Genomic DNA, 13529 nt, shown 5'->3' with positions numbered 1-13529 from the left:
AATTATCCTTGTCATTAGCGTTTTATCCTTTTCACATGTGTGTAGTGTATATATATTAGAGTTTGTAATTTTTTGTCTGTGACTCTTAAGGCATGAAAATCCTGAGGACACAAATGAAAATTTGAAGAGAGAGAGAGAGAGCTAATAGAAATTCCTTTAAGCTCAATAATTCAAGTAATCTTGGGCATCACTCTGTGGACTCTGGTCTATAGAAAGGACAGTAACCGAATGCAAACAAGTGCTTTCAGCATATTCCACCACCAGACTGTCCCATGGCTCTCATCTCTTGCGATTTGTAAGCCGCAAACAAATCCTGAGGTGGGAAAGTGGCACTACAAATGGCAGCTCTCGGGCGTCTGCAGAATTCATTCTTGGTGGCCAGTACCCCAGTGCAGCTTATAGGAGTCTGATAAGTCAATGTAAGCATCTCTCAACTCAACTTCAATGTTTTTCTACTATAATTAACCTGCTCCTTCAGCATTTCATTTGATATCCTAGCTTCCAATGTCACCAATTTTTCATCTATCTTCCCAAGAAATTTACATTTGGTAGAATATAGAACAGCCCTATTGTGCCTACACTTGAGCTCCTTCATAGTTATGTACGTCTCTATGTATGAGCATCAATGGGTTACATCTATATTTCTGTTGTCATTCTTTTAGCAGAAGGAAATATCAGCAATGGCAACTGTGGCTGCAGCTTCAAACTTTGCATCAACAAGTTCACTAGTCAACTATGGAGTAACTTCTGGAGCAGAGTCTAAAGCAAAACTGGGACGAATGTTCAAGTGTACCACGGCTCACGAAGGGTTAAGACCCTTGAACCAAGTAGATGAGCTGCGTGTCAAAATCTGGCAGGCTAGAAGTTATAAAACATTTAAGAGTAGGTATGCGAGGAGTTCAGGAATCATTGTTTGTGGAAGTGGGATGAATTTGGTATTTGTTGGAACAGAAGTAGGTCCCTGGAGCAAAACTGGTGGACTTGGAGATGTTCTTGGAGGTCTGCCACCTGCAATGGCGGTCAGCTTAATTTGTGTTCTCATTCTTTCTCTTGACTGATAAAATGCATTGAATGATATGATTAATTAATTGGCATGTATTGATCTCACTTCAATCAATCCTTGATTAGGCCAATGGGCATCGTGTGATGACTGTCTCTCCTCGTTATGATCAGTACAAAGATGCCTGGGATACAGATGTTATAGTTGAGGTATATTCCAGTCTACATGCACACTTTCATTAGATTTCATTTCTTTCCAGGAGATTTTTGTTACAGAATTTTCAAAATTAGGATTTATATATATTTACCTACTTTGTGGTGTGGGGATGTTTTAAATAAAAGGTTTTAGAGAACTTTGAAATAAGAGAATTATGATCATGCGTTGCTTTTTGGATAGTCGTGATCATACGATATGGTGGTTTGATCTAGATCGTAGGATGTTGATAGAGTAGATCCAACAGTTAAATTTACGTGACGGTTAGTAAAGTCCATTGTTAGATCATTAACTAATACTCAAGATTAAAGCGTTTGTTGATATCTGATAGTTGGATTTTAATGACAGCTTGATTAGCCGTTAATCACTATTAATTGCGAAATTACATGTTTGTCGTTGAGCATACATTAAAACTGTTGACTTAACACTATAAAGAGTTCATTGCAGACCAATACTATAATACAGAAAATTCTCTCTTCCTGTGTCTCTTAAAACCTTATGTATTCTAAAAAATTTGAGTCTTTCTATCTAGCTCGAATAAAAACTCTGAGGGTGTTCCGATTTAGTTTTGTTTTGTGCAAAATACAACCAAACTATGTACGTAAGAAAAGTGACTAAATAACGCATTTTATGAACATTTCATTTTCTGTTTTCTATTTCTGTTCTTACAGATTTCACTGTAATAGCAATTTTCTATGTTTAAGAGCTTAAAAACCATTTGACATGTAGCTTAAAGTGGGAGATCAAAAGGAAAAGGTCCGCTTTTACCATTGCTACAAAAGAGGAGTTGATCGCGTTTTTGTGGATCACCCATTGTTTCTTGAAAAGGTTGGTTCATTTATTCCATAATCACTTCTCTCATCTTACTTCAGTAAATTTGTGAGTCTAACTCATCTCATAAAATCGGTTAAATAAGAATGGGTTGTCTATTTCTTATAAATATGCTCAAGATCTTATCCAAAGACAATATGAGATTATTCCTCAACAGACTCATAGAGAGTCAAACTAATTAACATGCACTGGATGACATACAGGTGTGGGGGAAAACTAAATCCAAAATTTATGGGCCCATTGCTGGAGACGATTACAAGGACAATCAAGTTCGATTCAGCCTGCTATGCCAGGTCCATAGTCTCTATATTGATTGCTTTCCCTTTCTTTAGTTTATCAATTATCATGTTCAAGTGTATCCAATTAACCTTAGTATATTATATATTTACTCCCAAATTTATGACTTTTTTCTTTTTTTGGTCTTTTAGGCAGCTCTAGAAGCACCAAGGGTTCTAAATCTTAACAGCAGCAAATATTTCTCTGGACCTTATGGTACGTAGAATATAAATTAAATGATTACATTCATTATTTTTTATTAGCTTGTACTTTTGGGATAAATGATAATTTAACATGGCATTAAAGCAAGATCTTGAGTTTGAACTTTGTATCCATCATTCACCTCCTATTTCAATCAAATATTTACCGACATTCATGGATGCAGGTGAAGATGTTGTGTTCATTGCCAACGACTGGCACACTGCCCTGATCCCTTGTTACCTGAAAACAATTTACAAGCCCAAAGGCATATATAAAAGTGCTAGAGTAGGTACCTTGTTTGCCTGTCTGGAACTATCTAACATAAGAATTATGTCAGCCAACTTTTACTCAAAAGCATGGATTTCTGCATTGTCAATTTCCAGGTTGCCTTCTGCATTCACAACATTGCTTACCAGGGCAGATTTGGCTTCACAGATTTCTCACTTCTCAATCTCCCAGATGAATTCAAAAGCTCTTTTGAATTTGTTGATGGGTAACGATTTTGATGATCTGCTGATCAGTATGGCATGCATAATTGTATATGATTAATTTCTGTATAACAATAACAACAATTTTGATTGCAGGTATGAAAAACCAGTTAAGGGAAGGAAAATTAATTGGATGAAAGCTGGAATTTTAGAATCAGACAAGGTTTTTACTGTCAGCCCATACTATGCCCAAGAACTCGTCTCTGGCGTTGAAAAAGGAGTGGAATTGGATAACATCCTTCGCAAAACTGGCATTACAGGAATTGTGAATGGCATGGATGTCCAAGAATGGAATCCGTTGACTGACAAATATGTAGGCGTCAAATATGATGCTTCAACTGTAAGAATCTTCCAACTATGCTCATGATATCTGCCATTGTTTAAACCTCCCTGCTGCTTTATTTGCCAATATTTCTCAAATTTGGCATTCCTTCACAGGTGACGGATGCCAAGCCTCTGTTGAAGGAAGCCCTCCAAGCAGAAGTGGGATTGCCGGTGGATAGAAACATCCCCGTTATAGGCTTTATTGGTAGGCTTGAAGAGCAGAAAGGTTCAGATATTCTTGTAGCAGCTATTCCCCATTTTATCAAAGAGAATGTTCAAATAATTGTCCTTGTAAGTATCAGGCTACGAATTTGTTTTTCTCACATACATAAAAACGGGTCTGTACATTATTGTGAGCTGCTTCCTGGTATATATTCTTTTAGGGGACTGGTAAGAAACCGATGGAGAAGCAGCTTGAACAGCTGGAGACAATATATCCTGACAAGGCCCGAGGAGTGGCAAAATTCAATGTTCCCCTGGCTCATATGATCATTGCCGGTGCTGATTTTATATTGGTTCCTAGCAGATTTGAGCCCTGCGGTCTGATTCAATTACACGCCATGCGTTACGGAACTGTAAGATCAAAACTTATCCTTAGCTTGTTTTAAACTCAATAGAAAATAATAAATTTAATCAATTAATCAAAACTTTATAATTGACCATCTTGTCCAGGTACCTATTGTCGCCTCAACTGGTGGATTGGTTGATACTGTTAAAGAAGGTTTCACTGGATTTCAGATGGGAGGCTTCAATGTTGAAGTAATATATATATAAACTCATTTCTTTCCTGTGCTTCTAGACGGCAACATCAAAAGTCTTATTTGAATTTTGGTGCCCGTTGAACATAAATTCTAACCAATGATCTTCCAGTGTGATGCTGTGGACCCTGCGGATGTGACTGCTGTGGCAACAACTGTGAAAAGAGCCCTCACAGCCTATGGAACTCCAGCTTTCACTGAGATTATAAAGAATGTCATGGCTCAAGAGCTCTCCTGGAAGGTGGGTTGCAGGGGTGAAAAACCTCAATGCAGGAGGCTGCTGCAATGAAGACTTTCATTTTCTTTTTTTTTTTGTTGATTCAAGGCCTAAAGAAAATATGCTTCTCAATCTGTTAATTATGTTGTATTGGCGCAGGAACCCGCTAAAAAGTGGGAGAAAGAGCTGCTGAGTTTGGGGGTCGATGGAAGTGAATCTGGCATAGAAGGCGAGGAAATAGCTCCCCTCGCCAAGGAAAACGTTGCAACCCCCTGAGATTATCGATCTATAATAAATCGAACTTGTGTTCCCTTAATAAACCTTGGACGACAGCAGAAGGCATAATCCAAATCCTAACACACAAGATGTTCTACTGCTCGTCTAAAAGAGCTGCCAGATTCGTTGTTATTCTCACCAAAAATTGTTTTGGGGGTATATATCAAGTTGTTTTGGAACGTAATGCTTGGCCAAACAATGTGAAATAACATGTCTTATGACAGACTTCAATAGGCGAAGCCTGAACAAATTCCTGTAACTTGGAGAATAAATATAGCAATTCCTAAAACCATTGCTCATTTCCATTCCACCTCAGTGAGCCTTCCAGGCGGAGAACTCTCACATTTGCAGTACGTTGTGTAAATTTTTTTTTTTAAAAGAAGCCAAGGCAAGCATGCATATCACACCCCATAAAGTATAAGCCTTCTAAAACATATTGTAACAAGTCAAATACCAGTAATACAGCTTAGAGCATGCAGCAACTTGTTAGAGATATCGCATACTTGAAAACACAAAATTCAAGAAATGACAGCAGAGGAACCAAATATTGTCTGAAAAGACTTAGCAATATATCCGAAAGCACAATCACACAATTAGCAAAAACCAGACTTCCAATTACTTCATCCTTCATGAATACAAATATATCAAATTAAAACAAGTTCTACTAGATCCATAAGGTAACCACCCTTGAAAAGTACTACTCCAGCATAGGACAAAATCATACTGAAAGGAGCTCCTAATCGAACAAGCTGAACCCCATATCATCATCACTCTCTTCCTTTGCTTCTTCCTGTATATCACAAAACAGACACAACAATCAGATAACCCAAAAGCCCAGAGCACCAATCTTGACAACATCAAAAACCAACTCAAAGGGAATTATTCACCTTCTTCTCCTCAGGTGGAGGAGCGGCAGCAGCAGCAGCACCGCCTCCAGCTGATGGCGCAACAGCAACTGCAGCACCACCACCACCACCAGATGCAGCATTCAATATGAGATCCTCAATGTTTCTCTTCTCAGCAAGCTTAGCAAACAAGCTTGGCCAATAAGATTCAACAGTCACATTTGCTGCTTTCACCAAGGTGGCAATCTTTTCCGCCTATGACCAATGACTCAAGGAAAGACACATCTTCCCAAAACATACATGCCATATTACCCATTAAAAGAGGAAATTGAATCAAAATGTTATGCTTCATTTGGTTACAGAGAAATTAACAAATCGGGTAACTTTCCAATCACAACTTTTCTTATAAATGGAACTAAGATAATGAAACCACAACTCAACATAAAACGATTAATTTGGCTTAAGGTGACTCATAAATCACTTTTCCATTCTTATCAATGAAAAGAAAATACTTGTCTATATTCAAAGTATTATTACGTTTTTCATTTCCACCCCCAACTAACGGGCAACACACAACTTTTTCCCCCATTTCTTCATCAGCTCCTAAAAAGAGCAATCAAACCTATTCCTCTCAAGTTTGAGAGAGGAAAAAAGACTTATAAAACGCAGAAAATCACATTTCTTAGAGATCCATTAAGCGTCAGGCTAATAAAATCATCCACTATAGCTTAAAAAACAGAGAAAATTAAGATTCAATGGAAAGGATACGGTGATGGGAATACCATCGTCTTGGAGGATCAAAAGAGCGTAACTGCAAGCTTGCTCTGAAATCGACATCTTTTCTCACTATAACAACAGAGCAGATTACTACTGTTATCCAAGTAAACCAAACGGAAAGAAACAACACGAATACGATAGAAGCCTACGATTCAATCAACTGCAATTCTAGGAAAACAATCAAAATGATATCTCTAATTTGAGAAGCGAGGAAAGATTGAGAATTTCTAACCTGAGGGTAGATGCGCTCTAAGACTCTCGGAGCACTTCGCTTCTTCGGCGCCTCCTAAGCGATTCTAGGGTTTCAAATTTAAAGATGGAAGAGAAGGGGTTTTATTCAAGTGGGGAGAGCGAATGGGCTGTAGTGATTCCTTAGGCGGCCCATTACGATTTGTGTGGGCTAGGCCCAGAGAAATTGAACCATGCTCGTAAGTCGTCGGAACCATCAGCGCTGACGCCTACTTTAGAATTATTTTTTCATATAATCTTAAAAAAAAAAAATCATAAGGGTGCGTTTGGGAGTGCGTTTTTAAAAAAATAATCTGCGATTTTAAACCAAATCGTAATTTTAAGGTGTTTGGGATTGCGATTTTAAAAACGCAAATTCTAAAATCGCAAAAAAATCTGCGCTTTCCATAAGCTGATTAGAGGGTGCTTATTTGAAAAAGTGCGAATTTAAAACAAAATCATGATTTATATTAAAAAGATATTTGGCGCAATAGTTACCTTTTTTAGAATGGAAATGAAAAAAATATCAAGAATACCCACTTAAAATATATTAAAACCCTTCTTTTCTCTTTTTTTTTTTTTTTTTCATCATCCTCTCTGTCTTGTTCATCCTTATTGGTAATTTGGTCATGAACCCGAAATTATATGCTAATGTTATCCAAACACTCAATTGATAAAAAAAGTACTTTTTAGTATGTTTTATCAAACGCTTGTGCGATTTTAAAAAGTAGCGATTTTAAAAACGCAATTTTTAAAATCGCACTTATTGAAATCGCACTCCCAAACAGGCCCTAAATAACTTATTTCAAATTAAATAGTTAAGTTTTGAGAAAATTACAGTTTATCCCTAAAAGTTGATATAATTTTTCAATTCGATCATTAAAGTTTTAATTTTTGTAATTTACCTCACAAAGTTTCAATTTTTTTTTCAATTTGACTAATATTATTTTAAAATTTTCATATTACCCCTAATTTTATTTTTTATTTTTATTTTTTATTAAGAAAAAAAAAACAAAACAAATTAGGAGTGCAAAAATGGCCAGATGGCCAAAGGGATGGCTACAACCACCCCAAATTTTTATTTTTTTTTATTTTTTATAAAAAATTAAAAATTATGGACAATATGAAAAGTTTTGAATACAATTGATCAAATTGCAAAAATTTGAAACTTTAAAGTGGTAAATTGCAAAAATTAAAATTTTAATGTTCGAATTGAAGAACGCTATCAACTTTAAAGGGAAAAACTGTAATTTTCCTCAAAGTTTTTTTGCATTAGCATATCACCTCTTTCAGCTTAATATTTTTATCGTCTTTTTTTTATTATTATTATTTTTTTTCGAGCTAATATTTTTATCGCCTTAATATCTAGCTTCGTTGCCATTTTAATCGGTGAGTAGTATTGTCTTACAATTATCTAGCTTTGTTGGGTCTGCGCGTTAACTGTTTGATATTTTGCCAACATGCGAAATTTGGCCTAGCACAGCACTTGGGTATGCTGTGAACGAAGGGCAATGCCCTTCTTTCTAACAGAATGAGAGAGAGAGAGAGAGAGTTGAAAACCGAGAAAGAGACAAGCTGGGAAAAGAGACGATTGAGAGAGAATCGCGTGAGGGGTCCAGTCCTACCCGTCTCCCGTCCTGCGCTGCCGTGGAGCCACCGGCGTGTTATGGGTGGTAGTCTGCCTTGTGACCCACCGGAATCACCGTGTGTGGCTTGAAGATGGCGATTTGAGGCTTACGCATCAAGGGTAAGGTTGTTTTCAGTTGCTTTAGTTTTCAATAAGTGGATTTCTGCTGTTAGGCTTGTTGGTTGTTTGGGGTTTATGTTGATGATTTGGAGTTCTTGATTTGGGGATTTCTGTTATGGATTCTTTAGGTGTTTCTATTGGTTAACCTTACTGTGATGGACGAATTGGGGAATTTCTTTAGTGATGATTAATTGGGTATTTGGTTGAGATTGTTGGCTCTCCCTTGCTGCCATAGCCGAATGTGATGAGGACTAAAACAAAATAAATAAGTATAAAATGTAATAGTGGAATGTACAAATAAAGAAATAAGATAGATAAAGGGTTAAAGTGAACTAGTGAGTGAATAAATAGTTATGGTAAAATGAGCAAATAGTCAAAGAGGTTAGAATAAAGTTTAAAGAGTTCAAGGTTTACAATCACGCTCAAGCTAATTAGTAAGGTAAGCAAGTGAATAAGTAAATTGACAAAAGAAATACAAGAACCAATAAATGATTTAGTCAAATAAACAGAGCTAACAATTTGAGAGAGAATTTATAAGAGGTATGGACCGATGGCAAATTAATCCCAAGTATAATGTCTAGTTTAGAACCCATTGTGTAATCCAAGCTGTAGTAATTGAATATATTATAGTATGCCATTATAGTCCAATGTAAAAGGGATTATTAAATTAACTTTAACAGTATCAAATCAAATGATTTAAAGTGAACCTACCTTAAAATTATAATTTACCCTATATGACTAAGGCATTAGAGAGTAATAACCATAGATAAGTAATGTTATAAAAATATATAAATATGCTTCGAATCCACTTGGAGAAGTGATTAAATGGTTATGGATTTGTTAGGCGGACTAAAGCGATTAAGTATTTTAAGGGATTAAGTTCAATGGAGATAGTATTTTGAGTATATAAGTCTAAGAATGTTGTAAAAAGGGAAACCCTGACTATATAAACTTAGAGAAATTGTGAATGGCCATGTATCTTACCAAGCGGGAAGTTGTAGCCCTAAGTCGTAAATGAGGTTTCTCCCTAGTAATAGGAGATGAAATTTCAATGACAAAATGATAAGGGTAAAGTTGTGATGCATTGCTAGCATATGGGAGGACGACAATACCTAGTTAGTTTTTAGGAAAGTGAGAGCACACATGTAGCTATATGTGTAATAGGGTCTAGGGTTTGGTGGTTTAACCAGGTCTAATGATGCGGTTAATTGCAAGCACAACATAGAATTGGAGGCTTAGGACTGAAACTAGTCTTCCAATGTAGAGTACAAGGTAAATGGATCGATGGAGGATTCTGAGGTGAACAAACTTGTGAGTATGAGAATCAAGAGTCCTTCGCAGTTTACAAGAGTAAGTATATTACTTACGGAGCTATAAATAAATAATAAAGATTTGAGTGAAGTACAAGCCTGATTACTTTATTTAAGAAATATGATTATATGCTTATGCGGTTATTTATTGTGTTAAAGAAATGTTGTTGATTGATAGATTATGAAAGCAAAGGCTGATTGGTTTATGTGCACAACATGATTAGATTACTATGTGTCATGAGACTTGTTATATATATTGTTTGTGACTAAATGTGCATAAAATATAATTATATAGGGAACATCACCCCAGCACGGTGGAACAGTCGTAATGTTGATAACAAGTAATAAGTAGTATCAAGGAACAGTCCTGAGAGGTACAGTTCTCAAAACACTAATAGGGAACAATCCCTTCTAAAGAGGAATAGATCTCATATGTCAGTACGAAGGGAACAATCCCTTGCGATTGTAAACGGGGGAATACTTCCTCTATTAAGCCGTCGGGAACAGTCCCAGAACGAAATGAGATGCATTAAGACTAGAATGGATAATTGATCATGAAAATGAACATTTCATTGCATATCATGAGATTTATGTGATTCAAACATGTTTATGAACTGCTTGTTGCTTAGGTATGCACATATGCATGCATTCCGCTTGTTGGGCAGGTAGAATGCATATATAGTTGTGTAACTGGGTTATATTATATATGACTAATTCCAATGGAAAAGATAAAAAGAAAAATCTTATGTGCTAGCTATCATGTCTTCTAAGTTTATTTTACTAGCTGTGAATTTTGTGTATATTTTTTTTATAGGTAATCATAGAAGTTTTATAAAAACTGTAGGCATCCCTAAGCATATAGGAAGTATACAAGGACACAAAAAGCAAGAAAAAAAAAAAAAAAAAAAAAAAAAAAAAAAAAAAAAAAAAAAAAAAAAAAAAAAGAAAAGAAAAGAAAAGAGAGAGAGAGAGAGAGAGAGCACCCGCAAAAACCCCAAACACCCCAGCCCTAGGCTCCTAGGCAATTACATCACAGCAAGAGCCTTCTTGCTTTGAATTTTATGTATTAAACTCTACTTTTGGAAACCCGGACATAGCCGATACTGTAAATGCTTGGGGATACCTTTAAAATATAAAAAAGATGGCTCAATTATAAATGCTCAGTGGCTCTTAGACCTGATGAGAAATTTGGACTCATACATCCACATGTGTTATTGTGGTGACCCCACAATCGCATAGACGTTGCTTTTGATTGCAGCAGGTAATTGACGCCTGTTTTCATAGATCGCATGCAAGTTAGATGTTGTCAAAGGGAATACTTCGAGTTGTTAGATATTGAGGCACTGACTTAAACTGAGTCAGTCTCTCTGTGTTGTTTAGATGCCAAGTGCGGCATGTTGTTGTCTTCTACTTAGTGATTGTATTTTGTGATATAATGTTATTGAATAATGATATAGAAGTTCTGGTTAGTTTTATTGATATGTTTATAAGGTCAATTTAAAAGTAAAAAATTATTGCAGGTTTGTTAATTGTTTAATGATATAGTGGTAGCGTCTTGTGGTTAATTGTGAAAAAATTTTACTTTCGCTCTTGCATTTTAGGGCCAGGCATTACATTGGCTTTTGTATATAATGTCTGTTTCGGGCAGCTGATTATATTTGTTGTTCAGTGCGAGCTTATTTTCTTATACTGAGGACTTATTGTTTCAGTTATGTGCGAATGTTGAGACACCATGACTGTGAGATGGCCGAGGCTTTTGACACCCACACAACTTTCTCAGATTATACGGAACCAGAAAAACCCCTTAACAGCGCTCCAAATCTTCAAGGAAGCCAAACGCAAGTACCCCACATACTGTCACAATGGTCCAGTCTATGCCACCATGATTGGCATCCTCGGAAACGCAGGCAAAATCAGTGAGATGAAAGAGGTGATTGATAAAATGAAAGAAGACTCGTGTGAGTGCAAGGATTCAGTCTTTGCTAATGCAATAAAAACCTATGCGAAAGCTGGATTGCTAGATGAAGCGGTTTCTCTTTTTAAAAGCATTCCTCAGTTCAACTGCATGAATAAGACAAATTCTTTCAACACCCTTCTGCAGATAATGGTGAATGAAACTAACCTTGAAGCTGCTCACCGCTTGTTCTTAGAGAGCTCTTATGGGTGGGAAGTGAAGTCTCGGATTCAGTCCTTGAACTTGCTCATGGATGCTCTATGCAGGCAGAGTCGTTCTGATCTTGCATTGCATATTTTCCTAGAGATGAATAATCAAGGTTGCTGTCCTAATAGGGAAAGCCATCGAATTCTAATGAAAGGGTTGTGTGAAGATGGGAGGCTGAATGATGCTACTCATTTGTTGTATTCAATGTTTTGGAGGATCTCTCAAAAAGGTAGCGGTGAGGATATTGTAATCTACAGAATCTTGTTAGATGCTTTATGTGATGATGGGCAAGTTGAAAGGGCTGTGGAAATTCTCAGTAAGATTTTAAGGAAGGGGCTGAAGGCTCCTAGCCGGTTTTGTCACCATCTTGATCTCAATCGGTGTAGTACTGGTGAAGATATGGAAGGCGCCAAGCGTTTGATTAATGAAGCTTTGGTCAGAGGTGGGATTCCCAGTTTGGCTAGTTATAGTGCTATGGCTATTGATCTTTACAATGAAGGTAAGATTGATGAGGCCAACAAAGTGCTTACTGAAATGCAAGAAAGAGGCTTTAGGCCATCATACTTGATTTATGAAGCAAAAGTAGGAGCATTATGTAGGGAAGGGAATGCTGATGAAGCAGTAAAGGTAATTGAAGAGGAAATGGTCAAGGGTAATTGTGTACCCAATGCTAAAGTTTATAATATTGTCCTAAGAGGACTGTGTAATGAAAGGAAATCAGCCCATGCTGTTAGGTATTTGAAGAATATGGCTAACCAGGTTGGTTGCATTGCAGACAAGGAAACCTATGGCATTTTAGTTGATGGGCTATGTCGTGAAAGAAGATATCTTGAAGCAAGTAAAGTTTTGGAGAAGATGTTAATTAAATCATATTGGCCTTGTGCTGACACTTACAATATACTTATCAGAGGTCTTTGCTCTGTGGGCAGGCAATACGAAGCTGTTATGTGGTTGGAGGAGATGATTAGCCAGGGTATGCAGCCAGAACTTTGTGTATGGAACTCGTTGGTAGCAACTATATGCTCCAACATGGCTGACATTGATCTGTGCTTTGAGAGATTTAATTAGCTTATCACTTCTTGGTTGTTCATGTTGTAGTAGTTATGACGGTGGAAACATTTGTACTCATATTATTCTTCCTTTTCAATTGGTCTAAAAAGTTGTAATTAGGTTCTTCTTTTCGTGAGATGTGACTCAAAATATTGACAAAGCAAATTTGACTAACTTGGCATGTGTCACATGGAAATTTATATGTGTTCATGGCCATGTTAATTAAAAAATTCTTAAATTTTTAGATGATGTTATTGATTATTACAACAAAATTTGTAACAAATATATGTAACATAAGAAATTATAAATGTTTTGTCACCAATTTCTGTTGGTCTTTTAACAAAATTACTTTATTATGATTTTTTTTATATTGTTTGGGATTTGATTGTAATTTCTTTAAACTTCAGAGATCAAATTGAGGCTTTGAATATTTTTCAAAGAGTAAAACAGCTTTATTGACCTATATACTTGTTATGAAATAGCGGCCAAAGTGATAAAATCCAAAGATTGAGAGAAGTTTGTTTTAGGATTCAAAGCTAAGATAAGCCAAACTCTATCCGAAATTTATCTTAAAAATCTAGAGGGTATCTTCTCACTATTTTGATGCTGCTCTTATATATGTGGGGTAACAAATTAATGATAGTAAAACTTAAAGTTAACATCACTCCCATTCTATTCCATAACCATGTCCATGGTGGCGAGAATCTTTAGGATAATGGGATATTGTCATTATCAAAGAATGAGGATTTAGGCTTTAGAAGGTAAAAGTTGAATACCTTTGAATTAGCAGAGGCGGTGGTAGCATGAAAGTCGGCAGAATTTTATAG

General features: G+C 36.3%; 3 protein-coding genes across 5 annotated transcripts; 2 read left to right on the top strand and 1 right to left on the bottom strand.

Moving 5' to 3' along the window:
• Positions 1-126: 126 nt before the first annotated feature.
• On the top strand, positions 127-4900 carry LOC132186901 (granule-bound starch synthase 1, chloroplastic/amyloplastic-like). Of its 2 annotated transcripts, none has more exons than XM_059601015.1 (14): positions 127-419; positions 666-1019; positions 1129-1209; positions 1943-2041; positions 2248-2337; positions 2473-2536; positions 2706-2806; positions 2905-3014; positions 3106-3349; positions 3448-3624; positions 3717-3908; positions 4006-4092; positions 4204-4332; positions 4468-4900. In XM_059601015.1, the coding sequence occupies exons 2-14, from the start codon at positions 681-683 to the stop codon at positions 4582-4584; spliced, it is 1830 nt and encodes a 609-aa protein (XP_059456998.1). In that variant the 5' UTR covers positions 127-419; positions 666-680; the 3' UTR covers positions 4585-4900. The 2 variants fall into 2 exon arrangements, with proteins under 2 accessions (XP_059456998.1, XP_059456997.1); XM_059601014.1 differs by having other exon boundaries at positions 663-1019.
• Positions 4901-5121: 221 nt separating this feature from the next.
• On the bottom strand, positions 5122-6525 carry LOC132186902 (large ribosomal subunit protein P1-like). The gene is made up of 4 exons (XM_059601016.1): positions 6439-6525; positions 6198-6275; positions 5472-5684; positions 5122-5374 (listed from the first exon to the last, which is right to left on the bottom strand). The coding sequence occupies exons 2-4, from the start codon at positions 6264-6266 to the stop codon at positions 5321-5323; spliced, it is 336 nt and encodes a 111-aa protein (XP_059456999.1). The 5' UTR covers positions 6267-6275; positions 6439-6525; the 3' UTR covers positions 5122-5320.
• A 1311-nt stretch (positions 6526-7836) lies between these two features.
• LOC132188415 (pentatricopeptide repeat-containing protein At1g05600) lies at positions 7837-12838 on the top strand. 2 transcript variants are annotated; one of them, XM_059602858.1, is made up of 2 exons: positions 7837-8181; positions 11201-12838. In XM_059602858.1, exon 2 carries the CDS (start codon positions 11224-11226, stop codon positions 12718-12720), a length of 1497 nt encoding a protein of 498 aa, XP_059458841.1. In that variant the 5' UTR covers positions 7837-8181; positions 11201-11223; the 3' UTR covers positions 12721-12838. The 2 variants fall into 2 exon arrangements, with proteins under 2 accessions (XP_059458841.1, XP_059458842.1); XM_059602859.1 differs by having other exon boundaries at positions 7837-8186.
• Positions 12839-13529: the final 691 nt, after the last annotated feature.

This window comes from Corylus avellana, chromosome ca7 (assembly GCF_901000735.1).
Source record: "Corylus avellana chromosome ca7, CavTom2PMs-1.0".
Lineage (NCBI taxonomy): Eukaryota > Viridiplantae > Streptophyta > Magnoliopsida > Fagales > Betulaceae > Corylus > Corylus avellana.
The sequence above is the reverse complement of the archived record's forward strand: the minus strand, read 5'-3'. Positions and strand labels throughout refer to the sequence as shown.